Source organism: Paramormyrops kingsleyae, chromosome 10 (assembly GCF_048594095.1).
Source record: "Paramormyrops kingsleyae isolate MSU_618 chromosome 10, PKINGS_0.4, whole genome shotgun sequence".
Classification (NCBI taxonomy): Eukaryota; Metazoa; Chordata; class Actinopteri; order Osteoglossiformes; family Mormyridae; genus Paramormyrops; species Paramormyrops kingsleyae.
In genome coordinates this window covers 7,427,211-7,442,406 of record NC_132806.1, presented here as the reverse complement: position 1 = coordinate 7,442,406, position 15,196 = coordinate 7,427,211, and the positions used below count along the sequence as shown (strand labels likewise).

General features: G+C 40.4%; 2 protein-coding genes across 6 annotated transcripts in view; both read left to right on the top strand.

Moving 5' to 3' along the window:
* The window catches only part of LOC111835431 (NXPE family member 3-like), a 47,441-nt gene extending 46,070 nt beyond the window's left edge, over positions 1–1,371 (top strand). Inside the window, exon 5 of the mRNA XM_072717223.1 lies at positions 339–1,371. Within this exon, the coding sequence (XP_072573324.1) occupies positions 339–871 (533 nt within the window). The 3' untranslated portion in view covers positions 872–1,371. The remainder of the gene's footprint in view (positions 1–338) is intronic.
* A 7,652-nt stretch (positions 1,372–9,023) lies between these two features.
* Positions 9,024–15,196, top strand: tmem107 (transmembrane protein 107). 5 transcript variants are annotated; one of them, XM_023795720.2, is made up of 6 exons: positions 9,024–9,343; positions 10,444–10,555; positions 10,856–10,923; positions 12,117–12,217; positions 13,599–13,695; positions 14,338–15,196. In XM_023795720.2, the coding sequence occupies exons 1-6, from the start codon at positions 9,237–9,239 to the stop codon at positions 14,405–14,407; spliced, it is 555 nt and encodes a 184-aa protein (XP_023651488.1). In that variant the 5' UTR covers positions 9,024–9,236; the 3' UTR covers positions 14,408–15,196. The 5 variants fall into 5 exon arrangements, with proteins under 5 accessions (XP_023651488.1, XP_023651489.1, XP_023651485.1 ...); XM_023795721.2 differs by lacking the exon at positions 13,599–13,695 and adding an exon at positions 13,416–13,512; XM_023795717.2 differs by having other exon boundaries at positions 13,416–13,695.

Genomic DNA, 15,196 nt, shown 5'->3' with positions numbered 1-15,196 from the left:
TTTCCACCAACAGAAAAAGCAGTTCTTACGAGAATGTAGATTCCTACAATACATGAAATTTTGTATCATTTCTACTGGTAACTCCTGCTGCTCCCTTACAAGGGTCATTTTAAATGTGGTAAAATTTATAACATAACTCTAGATTGGCAACTACACATTTCAGTAAATGTTCTAGTTTATCCAGAATAATAGAGATTTTTATTTCTTATACAAATACCTTCCGATCAACTGAAATATTGAATGTGTATGTCAAAAACTGAATTGAAATATCGTATCTAGGCACATATTAAGATGCATAATATGCTGTCACAGAGACTGACCACTTCACTTTCCCTCAGCCTTGAAGCCTCTGAACCTTCACGCCTCTGGAAAGTCAGGCCCTCTGATGATAGTGGACACTGCGTCAGGCACTCTCATCACCTGGCGCGCACATGGGCTGCCTCTGCGCACCGACAAGACCCCCATGGCTGATCTGCACTACATCGCTAATGAGATTGACAACCTGGCTGGAGGGGAGCACATGGTCATCGCATTTGACGCTTGGGCGCACTTCACCACATACCCTCTGGCCTTTTACGTGAACCGTCTGGCCATCATCCGCAGGTCAGTGGTGTCTCTGCTGCAGAGGGCTCCTCGCACCCTGGTCATCATCAAGTCGGCCAACACGGGCTATAAGGACATCTATGGCAGTGACTGGCTCTCCTGGCAGCTGGACTGTGCTCTCAGGGCCATGTTCCAGGGGCTGGCTGTTGTCCTGATAGACACCTGGCAGATGACATCCTGCCACTACTCCCCTGACATGATTCATCCAATTTCTGTAGTGATCGGGAATGAGATAAACCTCTTCCTGTCTTTCATCTGCCCTCAATGAGATTTGTGGACTATATTGAATTATATACATATATACCTTGGTTGTGTTCATTTACACTCACTTTTACAGTACTTAAATTTAGATATGCCACAATATCATTCATTTTTATGATCTGATCCTGGTAACAATATTAATATTTTGAGTATCTCCCGACACCAATACCAATCTGATATTTTTTCCTTTTTATCAACTACTCAGCATTTACTGAGATATTTCTATAAATACATTTCAATTAACATTGCAAACTATCGGCATGTAGTGCTGTACCAGCATTTTTGAGTACTCTAAGAACAGAAAAACATAATGGTCATGTTGCTCAGACAAAAGCTATGTCACTCTGCTGTAGTAAGAAATCCATGGCCAACTTGATTTACACAAGTCTTGTTTTATTCAGTGACACCTTTCACAAAAGTGAATAGAAATACAGTGGTACCTCGGTTCTTGAACTCACTAGAACTCGAATTTCTTGAAAATCGAACAAATCAGTTTAACCTAGAACTCGATCTCATCGAGTCATACTAAAATGCAATTCTTACTTGAATGCCTTCTTCACAGACTGGACGATTAACCAAATAAAGCAGCGCAACATTACAGTAAGTAACAATAAATAAACCACTAACTTACGTGTACTATTAGAGCATTTATGTCATTCAGTTAAACTTTATTTTACCAGGTAAATAAACTGAAAACCAGTTCTCACTGCTTTACGTGATATTCAGGATAAATAGCAGATTACGCATCGGAACTGCCTGGGATACAAACGTCATGCGTGTAACTAAACTCTTCAGCCAATAAGGGCAAAGGTGTGTCGTCACGGAGGCGGTTCCAGTTTGTGCAGCCGGATGATGCATCTAACCGTAATGCATTGCGTCAGGATCAGAATGCGTTGCTTTAAGCCAGCGCTGTAAGCAAGTCGAACGCACCCAATGACCGGACTGGGGAAACAACTGAAACGCGGACTTAATACAGAGGACTAATGAAAACAACCAGAAATAGCTGATCACGGGGATTCCACATGGGGTTAACGAGGGGGCGTGGCACACGGAAGGAGCGGACGATCGGGGCAGGACAGGGGTAATGTTGGGATAAGATCTTTATCGTGTTGGAAGCCATTAAGAAAAAAATGCTCTTCTTGTTTTATCCTGTTCATTTTGTGTTTAAATGCTAAAAAAAAAAAAAACATATTTAGATATAATTTTGGGGTGCCGGGAACCAATTAATTGGTTTTCCATTATTTCTTATGGGGAAAATTCGATCAGAACTCGAACTTTTTAGGATTCGAGCCGGAGTCCGGAACGGATTAAGTTCGAGAACCGAGGTACCACTGTATGTCTTATAGTGCAAATTGTGCAATCTGTCGCCAAATTAAATATAACAAAGAAATCAATCATCATCAATCATTTAAGTATCACTAACTAATTTTACTGTGTTCAGACTTAAGATAAATCAGCCCTAGCTTTACATACATTATACTCTGAAGTTTTGCTTTTTTAAAGTAAAAGTACACTCCCAAAGTAAAAATCCACCCCCTTCACATTCACAAGGGTTATGGGTGGAATATTCCTGTTAATGTGATCATTTGTGAATAATACTTGTGCCCCCCAAACTTAACCCATAACAGTCTGTTAGCTGGAACAATAACATAAAGTCTATTTATTACAAATTTCTAAACAAACAGTACTGTACTGTACACTTTGCTTGTCAAATTACTTAATCATTTCCTGTAAACACCTTTTTATATAATATACAAACCATCTAAATTACGCCTATGTATGTACACAGTTGCTACTGTACACACTGAGAGCACTATATTTTGGGCTCATTGCTAGAAATGCTATATTAACAGCACTGAAACGTTTAAAAGTTACTGTGAGAAATGTAGGATTCTAAGGTCATATGGATGAAAAATTCCAGTAGGGCTGGGAAGAGGTGCAGCATGGAATTGCTGTCACTGCCTTAGGCCTTAGGCAGGAAGAATGTCTATGTATGTGACTTGTGCTAACTCTGAAACTGGGAGCTGAAACTACCTGTTTGTTAAGATAATCATAACCTTCTTTGCTGAAAGAACATGACGCGTGGCTGCTCAATGTTACAGCGGAAAGCAATCAGAAATATCGAATGGTGACAAATAGGTTTATGTTCTTATGTGTTTGCTATATTCACTTGTTTTGAGGATCATATTGTATAATGAATATGCTGTAATAAAACAGATTAATGGACCAAATATATGATGAGATATGGGTAGTTTCGTTTGCTTGATTGCATAGTATTGTTTAACATGGGGACATGATATAAGGGGTTAGCAAGGGCCGGGGGCAACTGGTGGTGATTGGCTGACTGGCCATGGGCCTAAAGGAATGCAGGGCTGCACAACGTCATCCTCTTTGAGGTCATCACCTACTCTGCACACAGACAAGAGCCCCTGTCTTGACCAATGGGGTAAAAGATTGTTTTTTTAGGGGAATTGTAGAAATGTAAAAATAAATCTGAGCATTTTCTTTGTTTGAAGGTTCACTTTTTTGGAACAGGGATACTCTTTGGAACAGCGATAATCCAGGGTGCGCTGCCTTAATAAAACAAATTTTATCTTACTCAATTTGTGTCAGTGTCATGACCTGCTCATCCGATCCTCCTTTGTGCCACGCCCCCTTATTGTTACCTCATGTGGAATCCCGGTGTTCTCAGCTGTGTCTAGTTTTTGTTAATCAATTCTGGTATTTAGTGCTTCCAAGTCTTACCCCTGTCCGGTCACTGACGTTTGTTCCTGCATTCTGTGCTGTGTTTGGTGATTTCCCTGAATAAACCTCTTTTTCCCCAACTTCATGGCATCTGTGCTGCTTCCCCGCCGAAAGCCATAAGAGTCAGCAAATTTACTTCATAACTAGTGCCAAACAGAATTTAGAGAGAGGAAAGTGAGTATAGGTTTTTTACTTCCACACTAACACGTGAGTGAGGCTTTTACACGGCATCCCCTAGCCAAGACCCAAAATACAGAATGCACTTAAACTAATAAATCTTTCAGCAAGCTCCAAAATTATTGCTCTTTAGTCATTCATGCCAATTCACGAAACCACAAATGTCAAATGAGCGAATGTGCTGGGCTACTGTATTTCCCCAGAGCCGACATGACAGCTCCGATGCACATGTGTTGCTCAGCAACTAGCCATCATGTCACCCTCACTTCTGTCCATGGAATGTGGCACTAAGGCTACAAGCATGTTTGCAGTTTTTCAGGCTAGACCTCTCCCTGATGGAAAATCAGATCAGTTCCTTACTCCAACCCCACCACCAAGCATTTTTTGCCAGTTTTAGCCCAATAGTACGTATTGGATCGATGCCATCTGCTTAAATTTACATTTACTTTCACTGCTGATAATGTTAACAAATTAGCAGATTTTAAAATACAGTAAAACCTTGGATTGCGAGTAACTTGGTCTGCGAGTGTTTTGCAAGACGAGCAAAATAAAAACAGGCTTTCCTACTACAGTTGGCTATGAGTGGCTCAGCCTATCTCTGTGCCCCTGACTGGAAGGTCGTTGGTTTGAGCCTTGGCCTTAGCAGAATGGTCACAGGACAATGAGCTCTTGAGGCCCTTAACCTCCAGCTCCACACTGGCAGGACACAGGGTAAAAATTAGTACCTTTGCTTGTCACTGGTGCTGTACCCTCAAGGGTCAGCCAATTGTACCCCTCGCTGTTGGTAATCTGTTAAATCTTTTGGTTTCATGATTAAGTTTGTTATCAGTTCCACCTGTTGCCTGCTTTCCAGGTTTTCCAATGACTGGTGATTGTTAATTGTCTGTTGTTCGTTGTCCCACGCCCCAGCACTGGCGTGCACAGATAGAGACGAGGTGGTGCTGAAGCACTTGCCCTTTTGCCCTCAGTCCAAAAAAGTGCCCTTTTGAAAGACGTGATTTTTTATTTTTTTTTTAAAGCTGCGCGATTTAAAAAGGTGTGAAAATAATGGCTTGATTTGTGCCCCTTCTTCAAAGACTCCCGAACCCTGTCGCTTTTTCACTGTCACCGTGTCACGTGAACACGCTTGCAGTTCATTTGTTGTGAGGCGTGTAGCAGCGGCATGACATAGGACTACTTGGAGTAGGCATAGTAGGCTAACTATAGCGACTGGGAGCCACGGCGGACAACACGGCAGCTCTTTCCCTTCCCAACCAGTCAGGTAACCCATGAATCGAGTGAAATTATTCTGTTTGCCCTCTAAGACCAACCTGCAATTGTTTTGTTGTGAAGTAGCCTGTCAGAAACTGCACATGACAAACTTTGCCAGCTTGCCCCCTCCATCCATCCATATGGATAAACAAAAAAACGACACATTTAAAATGTAACCTAAACCATTTAGGCAACCCCACTCTCCATCAATTCCGACCTTTTTGCATACACTATTGAAAATATCACGTTATGCTATAGGCTACATGCCGTTAGGCAGAGGGCTCTTTTGAGCCCATTTTTCGTTACAAATTTTAGGATGATCTCACGGAAATCTGTGAATAAATACAAAGTTTTCAAACTGAAGTCAGTGACGGGAAGACATCACACTTTTTAGAGATGGAACTGCAGAAAAACCTAAAACCTTGACATGATTATGAATAATAGAATTATGGACGTTTCTCCGTTTTTGTGGATTAGCCTTTCCATAACTAACGTCAACTACTGTCCTACTTTGGTAAGATTGAAATTAATGTCTTTGACTGTCTTTAGTAGGTGTCTCCTGTGAGAAAGTTAGAACACCGTCCAACTGTCTAAAGATGCAGTCTTTAGCCTAACTGGTTGTTACTGACTCAGCGATGCTCGCAGACATTTACGCACTGTGTTGTGACCTGATTGTGACAGAACAGTGACGTTGTTATTGGTAGTTTGAAGGGTACGGTGTTGGAGGTGCATGTTAAAAGTTTTGAGAAGCACTGGTTAGACATGTTAATTTTTTTTGGTGTAACATATTGCCAACATTAACACATTAATTTGCTAAAGGAAAAATAGGCAGTTCCCAATTGCCTGTGAAAACGACCATTCTGCCCTGTTCTTGTAATGACCACAGTCAGTCTTATTCGTTCTCATACATTTTGGTCTATTTTTAGAGAATGTTTTGAAATAAAAGTCAAATTGCATTTAACCTGTGCGTTTTTTTTATTATAAAAAGAAAAGGTTTTCCACATATGCAAAAAGTGCCCTTTTTTCCCCCTGGAGCACTTGCCCCCCAAAATGTCTGTGCACGCCACTGCGCCCCAGTGATAGGTCCGTTATCTGTCCACGCCTATCTTTTCATTAATCTGGTGTAGTCAGTGTATTAATTTAATATTTAAGTGCCTGAATTTGTTCTTTCCCCCAGTCAGTCATTGTGCCAAGTAGCTGCATGTTGTTGTTCTGTTTAGTTTCTAGGTCTGCTCCCTGTGTTACCTGGTTCCAGCTAATTGTGCTGTGAGTTGGTTACTGCTAATAGTGATGTGTGTGAGTTGGTGGGTGTGTCAGAGGTATTACTAGTGACAGCAGAAGTGGAACGTTCAAGACAACAAAACATCTGAAACAAAGGACAAAAAAAGAAACCATTTGGAACATTTCACCACAGTGACATCTGGTGGTCAAATAATTAATTGTGAATGATACATTTTTGCTGCTGGTGAGGTTCATGGAGTGGAATGGAGAGACATGTCTTTGTCAGCTCAAATTATTAAGGTAATATAGCAAAGTTGGGTCCAATAATCTAGGGCAGAGGTGGGCAATCCTATCTGCAAAAGGCCGGTGTGTATGCAGGTTTTTGGGATAACCTGTAGGTCAGCTGTTCAAACCCAGGTGTGAGGACTCTTCAACCAATCAGTCCTCTAGTTAGTAATCTAATTAGGGATTTGCAGCAAAAACCCGCATACACAGCGGCCATTTCTGGATAAGATTGCCCACCCCTGATCTAGGGGGTCATCTCCTCTGGCACTGGATGCCTTAACTGTGTGCAAGGCATCATGAAATCTACAGACTACCAAATGATTTTGGGGTGCAATGTAGGGCCCAGTGTCAGAAAGCTGGGTCTGCATTAGAGGTCATCGGTGTTCCAGCAGGACAATGACCCCAAACATACCTCTAAAAGCAACCAGAAATGGTTGAAGAAAAAGCGCTGGAGAGTGACCAGCAATGAGTCCAGATCTAAATCCAATTGAACACTTATGGAGAGATCTCAAAATTGCCGTTGGGAGAAGACAAATCTGAGAGACCTTGAGCAGTTTGCAAAAGAAGACTGGTCGAAAATTCCAGTTGAAAGGTGTAACAAGCTTGTTGATGGTTACAGGAAGCGATTGATTTCAGTTATTTTTTCCAAAGGGCGTGCAACCAAATATTAAGTTGAGGGTGCCAATAATTTTGTCCAGCCCAGTTTTTGAGTTTTGTGTGAAATGATGTAAAAAAAAATTCTGTTTTTTGTGTCGTTCCAATGCACATAAAGGAAATAAATGTGTATACCAAAACATTTGTAATTGTAACAATTTTCTGGGAGAAATGGTGCATTTTCTGGAAAAATTCCAGGGGTGCCGATAATTTCGGCTATGACGATACCCCGTCGAATTACAAAGCCAGTGGCTACAGTGGATCCTAGCCATAGTTGCAACTCTTATGTAACACAACAGGGTGCTCAATGCACCACTGTTTCCATTTGAATAAACATATTGCAACGATACATCGGGGCTGGACATATCCCTTAAGTCAGGGGTGGGGAACCTGTTCCAAGGAGGGCCGGTGTCTCTGCAGGTTTTTAGGATGACCTATCAATCAGCCAATAATAAATTAGTGCTTCACAATTCCAGCCCTGGTGACCCACTGTTATTGGCTGATTGAAAGGTCATCCCAAAAACCTGTACCCACACCAGACTTCCATGGATCAACTTCTCCACCCTTAAGTAAAATCCAGGTCCTTTTAATTGAAATGCTGGTTTACAAATCCTGTCCTAGCTTAAAGTGTCCTCCCTAAAATGTATTATCTTGTTACAGACTGGACCAAACTGATTTCCTACCAGCACACCCACACTGTGATTTCTGGCTCTACTGTTGTTCTCGGGGGCACAGACGTTGGGGGAAACACCATCAATCACCACCTCCCCAACTTTTCAGGAGAAAACCAAGTAGCATCCCTGAGTACGGTTGGATACCGTGATATCTGATCTCATCAAACTGTGTCAATCATCACAAACTACTCACAGCATGTGATTGCTGCAGGTGGGAGTCCCCTCACACGCACACGCAACCCAGTGCCTCTATACAAGCGTTCCCAGTCTCCCTTTATCTCCATTTGTAGGTAGACAAAGTGCACATATTCCTATTAGCCTACATATGGTTTAAAAAAAAATCCACTTCCATGATGACCAAAGTATAACTCACACACAGATGTTACTTTAACAAAATCTATATTTACTGCATTTGTGACTTGGCACATTGTTTGGATTCCGTCATTGCTGGTTTTGGATCCTGAACAAGTTGAGAGCTGCCTATCACTGTGCAGAAGATATGAGTACATCTTTTGTGCAGTGATATGATTGGTGTGTGGAATATGGTAGAAAGTAGTAGTTCCTAAATTAAACCTCACTACAAAGTGTGTGGATTGAGTACTCGGGTCATGAGTTCTGGTAAGAGATATTGATGGTGCTCAAATGTATTCTTTTTTTTTTTGGCGTCTTAAACACCACAGAAAGAAAGCTATTAAGTCCCATATATTCAAGAAAAGACCAACATTTCTATGACCAATATTTCCAAAACTAGCCAACTTCCAACAGAACAACCTAGATGGATGGATAGCACTAAAGTCCCTCTAAAACATATCTTTCTTTCAGTTTGGGGGGCGGGGGGTGAAAGTAACATTGTATGTACCTTGCCAAGTGTGGCTCAAAATGTTTATTGTATAAAACCATTAACCAAAATCACGCCGAATGGCTCATCAAAAATGGCTGATTAAAATCGGGCTTGAAAACTCCCGCATCTGGCGTGACACGCTTTCAGACTCTAACGCTCACGCAAATAATCTTACAGCTGCATTTGTCTTCCCACCTTCCGTTTCACTTGTTCAATCTGCGCAATACAGTACACGGTTTTGAAAACTGTTACGGTTTGTTTACACTTTACACTTCCGGGTCTCCACTGTGTTACACGTGACAACGCTATGAACTGTGGGTAATTCCCTCATGCAAAACCTACAGAAATGCGGTCTTATGGAAAGTGTGCTTAAAATACTCAAAATGACTGCGAGATAGCCCTCATGCAAGTGACGATTTGACAGTGGCACAGCACTGACCTCTTGAGGACGGGAACTTAGCGGGAAAGCACCTCGAAATTCGCGAGTCGCTGAGTGTGAATTTACAAGTCTTTAGAAGCAGCGGATGTTTACTAAAACAAGATCTCGCGAGAACAAATTCATTGTTATAGCAACGTGTCGGCGTCATGCTCTTGGAAACGTTATATGCTGCTTGCTTGTTGGAGTATTGCCGTAAGTAGCTAGGTAATTATTTTTAACTGCTTATGTAGCTAATAACAACGTTTAAAATGTCATGGGGTGTAGATGGCATACAGTATATATGAATACATATCTTGATTTTGTTTAGTCGCGTTGTTTTCTGCAAAGTCAACCAGTTAGCCAGCCCTAGCTAAACATTAAGCACATTTGATCCCTTGAATTGTGGTCATGAAATCCAATTTTCCTTAAGTTTTTAACTTAAATTGTATAAACCTAATGAAGGTAACACCTAGTTTAAAAGGCACAAATGTCGTATCGGGCCATTAAAACAGTGAAATTCATCATACTTTTTCTGTATTCTATGTAAGGGATAATGTACAGGCAGCCGGTAGTTATCGCAGAAATAAGCCCCGACAGTGTGATCAGGACCCGACGCGAAGCGGAGGGTCTTGTATCACACTGAAGGGGCTTATTTCGCGATAACTACCGGCTGCCTGTACATTATCCCGCTTATTACACGGCTACTTGCCACATAAGGAAAATGACATGGACATGAATTTGAAACATTTTATTGGCATATTTGTTTTAAAATAACATTTTTATCTTTCCGCGAAACGATATAGTACCACGTGACTATGCGTTATTACTTTGGAGCGGTTATTATTTGAAAATAATGAACCTGCAAATGTCTCAACTGACCAATCAGAATCAAGCATTCCAGAGAGCCGTGTAATAAGGAAATATACAGTTATTAGATAGTTATATAAAGTGGTCATCAAGCCGACGACTGTGCGGTTTACTAAATGTTTAGTTTTTCCAGTACTATAGTCGATGTAGTTTAATTTAATTCATATAATCAGTTTATAATCTAACTATTATAAACTAATTTTTTAATTTTTGAGGCAGAACATGCCTGCCAGACAAACGTTTTCATACAATTAGCATTTCAGCAGAATTACAACATGCATTTCAGTCAAACTGCCCTGTTCATGGTTTCTTAAATATATTTTTGCTTTAGGTTAAAACACTAGTGAATATTTCGGTATTTGGTTTTTATGCGCTATCAAACGTAATTGGCCACGTAGTGGGATGAGTATGATCTTTCTCTTTATCTCTGTATTTGCGTGTGGCAGTTCCGAAGTCGCGGGATTTATCACCATGTCGGCAATCCATAGCCTGGTCCCAGCCCGATTCCTCACGCTCACAGCCCACCTGGTCATCGTAATCACCATCTTCTGGTCCAGGGTATGAGTTTTCTTTGTTTTAAATACCTAGCGAGGTATCAACCTGGTTCTCTGTCCCGAAAGAAAGCACATTTGCATTGAGTATTTATGGACAGGAGTGAACCTTCCACACCCTCTCAACATTGTGAAACAAGGTCCATTATGAGTTTTTGTCTTTCTTTCTTATTACTTTTGTCACTTAAAAAGTGTTATAATGGCACATCTTTGAATTAATTTTAAGGGATGATTGCCACGGTCATATTTTAATTTATTCAACTGTGCAAATGGTTTGTTGAAAGATTGAAAGATCTTTTCCTATTAGGACAACAATGTCCGGGCCTGCCTGCCTCTGGACTTCAGTCAGGATGAATACAGGAGCCAGGACACGCAGTGAGACAAAACCCTTACCTTGGAATGTGATGGATGGTCATACGTGTCCTTTTGCAACTCTCCAAAAGTGATAGCACTATTATGTTGCCTGGAACACCTGAGGAGATGCATACATTATACACCATTAACATTGTTTCGGCTCGATCCAATTATCCATCTTTCCACTGCTTATCCAGCAAGGGTCACATGAGGTCTGGAGCCTTTCCCAGACATCACAAGGCAGGATGCCAGTCCACCAGGATGCCAAGTCTCACACCCATAATAATATACTGTAGGCAATTTTAGAAATGCCATTTCAACTAATTGCATGTCTTTGGACCACCAGAGGAAATCCACAAAAGACTCAGAGAATATCTGAACTTCACACTGAAAAGGGGTGGAATTTGATTTTCCAAACTTGGAGGTGCAACAGTGTTATCCACTGAGCCTCTGTGGCACCCTGGAAGAACACTATTACCCTGAGAAATATATGGTAGCAAAAATGGCAATTAAGATTACTGTAAATTCTTTAGTCCCCTCAGATATCTACAGAGCAGAGTTAATACCAAGACCTCATGTTATGCACGTACAGTTGTCACATCACAAGAACCATGATAACTTGGTGGAGACCATCAATAGGTTATGCTGAATCATTTTACTCCATCAGAAAATACTTGGCAATCATTGTAATTTTAATGATTGTTCTTTTTCAAGATTATTTAGTATATGTTACAAAATGAGTTTAAAGTTTACTCCTGCTGCTTTTGTGTGGGCTCTGCATGCGTTCTCTGAGCCAATCATAATCATTCTCATCCTTGCTGTCACTCATGGACAGTGTGCGGTGTTTGTGAGAAATTTAACAAATATTATGGATCCCATAGACGACAGCAAAAGCAAGTGATTTGCTGGCATAGCTTGTGGCAGCACCACCAACTTATTTGAGAAACTGTTGTTTTATGAATTCTTCTTGCAAAATTTTCAAATATGGCTATTCCAGGTTTTTTCCAGTATGGTGCAGCCTTACTACAGATTTAACATTCAATATCTGACACAGAGCTATGAGGTTAAGTAAAAGTATTTGTAAGTTATGAGAAAAATAAAAGTGTATATTTCCCACCATTTTCTTTATGGTTATTTTTTTTTGTATGTACTCGTATGGGCAGATGGTACCAGTGTGACATTTAGCTGCTCCATCTCTCTGTCTCTTCCCTCAGATTGGTGGTTGCATTGTCTGTGACCCTTGGCCTGTTTGCCATTGAGTTGGCAGGATTCTTCTCTGGAGTATCTATGTTCAACAGCACCCAGAGCCTTCTCTGTATCCTTTTCCATACACTAGTGAGTACAGACTTTTACCATGCACTTTCTACTCCACTTCAGTCAGTTCAACCTTCACCAGCGTCACTCCAGAGCTGACTGCCAAAACACTGAGACTTCCAGAATGATTCTCAATATTAACCATCCACTTGTCTTCCAACCATTTATCTTGGAGCTTATCCCAGGCAGCGTAACATCCCAGTCCACCTCAGGTCTCATACACACAGTCATACACTACAGGCAATTTAGAGATGCCGTTTTACTCAGCCCCAATATTCAACAAGGGGAGATCATGCAGACTCAACAGACATCCGTCCCTGGTGGTGTAAAGCAGTAGTGCTGCCCACTGATTCACTGTAATAATATTAATAACACTAATCGTATAAATTTGTCTGGGTGACATTCAGTTATCTAATTATACAGGAACACTACATATTTTTTAATATTTACAACCGTTTCACAAGACCAGTCCCTTTGAGGAAATCCTGAATAAGATATCAAACACTAAAATCACCTTAATCTTCCATTAAGTCGAAGTCTTCCATTAGATTTCCATTAATCATGCTTGCATTTTGTGCTAAGATAATTCAAATCGCTACGTGAAGGGCAACATGGTGTTACCTCATATTTCTGTGATTAGGGGGTAACATTTGGCACAGAACAGGGGTATGCCTTGGGTATAATTCCAGTCCATCACAGGGCACATACAGACACACTGAGGAATTTAGAGTTAGACTAATCACATGTCTTTTGATGGCTGGAGGAAAGTGGGATACCCAGAAGAAACCCTCATGACGCAGGTGAAACATGCAGACTTCACACGCACATGCCCAAGGTGTGATTTTAACTCTGAAGTCCAGGTGTGTGAGGCAACAGTGCTACATACTGGGCCACCATGTCGCCCATTTAGGATGACTGGTGTCTATGAATCTACTATATAGCATTTGCCCTGACATCCTGTCCAGAGTGTAGCCTTGGCTTGTGCTTTATGCTAAATATATAAGTGAGTGGAAGATAAACCAGTAATTGCATGATCTGGTGAGTGACTATGACAAAGGATTCGTGACTAAAATTCATACTGGCACATATAATGTTTAAAGGGTAGGGTGGACCAGAGCCGTGTTTATAATTAGTTTTTATGTTACAGTTCCCTGACTGCCTTTTCTCCCACCAAACACACCACACCTGTCACACTTTAGCCATCGCAGCCCATGCCAGTGCATCTGTTGCACTACTCTTCTTTCTCTTTGAGCAGTGGAGTTGTGCCATCTACTGGTGGATCTTTGGCTTCTGCAGGTTAGTGTCACTCACCTTTTATGTATATGTTTGGCCATCCTGCAATGCACCATGGTTTTCCATCCCTGACTCGCCTTTCCTGTCAGCACTGGCTGCCCACTGCAGCGCCTCCGTGTGCCTGTCTTTCTTCGTCTTTCAGCAGTGGGAGTGCTGGACGTATTGGTTTGTGTTCACCTTCTGCAGGTAGAAAAATCAGACTCCCCCAGGTCTCATAAATCAAGCTTGAGATATATGCAAGGTCCCTTGGATTAAGACATTACATTTTAGGTTAGATTGTTCGGTAACACTTAAAGCAGTCATGTAGAATGCATTACAGATGCCTTCATAATTCATTATAATGCATTCATAAAGCATTATAAACATAGCTATAACTATTTATAAAAGGTAATTTATAAAAAGGTATTGCACATTATAACCATGTTTATTGTGCATTATGAATGCTCTGTGAAGCTGCTATAATGCACTATCAATACCTTCATAATGCAGTACAAAGCATCCTCAATTCTTAAACTGACCATTATAATGCATTATGAAGATATCTATAGTGCATTATAGATGTATTACCTTTTCAAACTTGGAAGTATCTGTTATGAAGATGGGGAATCTTAATGTTGACAATAATATTCAGTCTATGTAAGGTTTCATATATATATATATATATATATAATCATGTGAGTGAGAGAGAGATTGTGCTCTTTAACTGGACACAAATAACCCTGCTCTGAAAATATTTTTTGGCTATAGCTTTGCAGTAGTAGTTCCTTTTGTACCCACTTTATTAAAGAGACGTGAGAATGCTGACATTATTGTGTTCCTTGCTCACAGTGCTCTCCCTGCATTAATGGAAATCCTCCTCTTCGTTTCTGTCTTCGCCCTGAAAAAGAAGCCACTGTAAGAAGCCTGGACAGAGCCCTGGTCATCCTTTCTTTGACCTGGTTAGCTTTACGGTCCCATCGAGAAACATGGGCTCACAAGGGGCCGCAAGAGTCGGCTGGGTCATTAACCATGGGATACAGAATAAAAGTTAAATAATGACCATACTTCTCAATACACAAAAACTTGGTGTCTGCTACGAAGCTTGTGATACAGTTATGTATTAGAATTTCAAGCATAGGTTCTTTCATGTGCCATTCGAGCTGTACCCAATTTTTTAACTCATTTTTGGAGTTAATTTTTTTTTATGTTTTTCAATATTCTGTGATTTTGTCATTTTCACTGATTGCAGTGACTCAAATTACTGTTATCTTACTGTCATTACTTTATTTTAGCATATACAACATTTTTGAATTCCTATAGAGTATCAGTTGACCAGATGCAGAGTGTATTTGATTAAGTGATATCTTCAATATTTCAGTCCAAGACAAAGTGGTATTGATTGAGTAACTACAATATCTATGTTGGCAAAAGACAAATATGGTAATAATGAATCGATTTTATAGTGGTACACTTATGCCTCAGGGAATACTGTGCTTTAAATCCGTTCTTTAATAGAAACATCATCACATAATTAAAACATTTTCATAAGCATGGTGTTTAGTAAGTGAGAGGTATATTGAGAGCTTTTGCTTACTATACGTGTTTATTTCTGTTTGTATGTTTATGATAATGTATATTTTGTTGTTGATGAGTTTCCAGGGTAAGATGTGTAAAAATGATTTATATGAATAAATACCTTTTTTTCAAA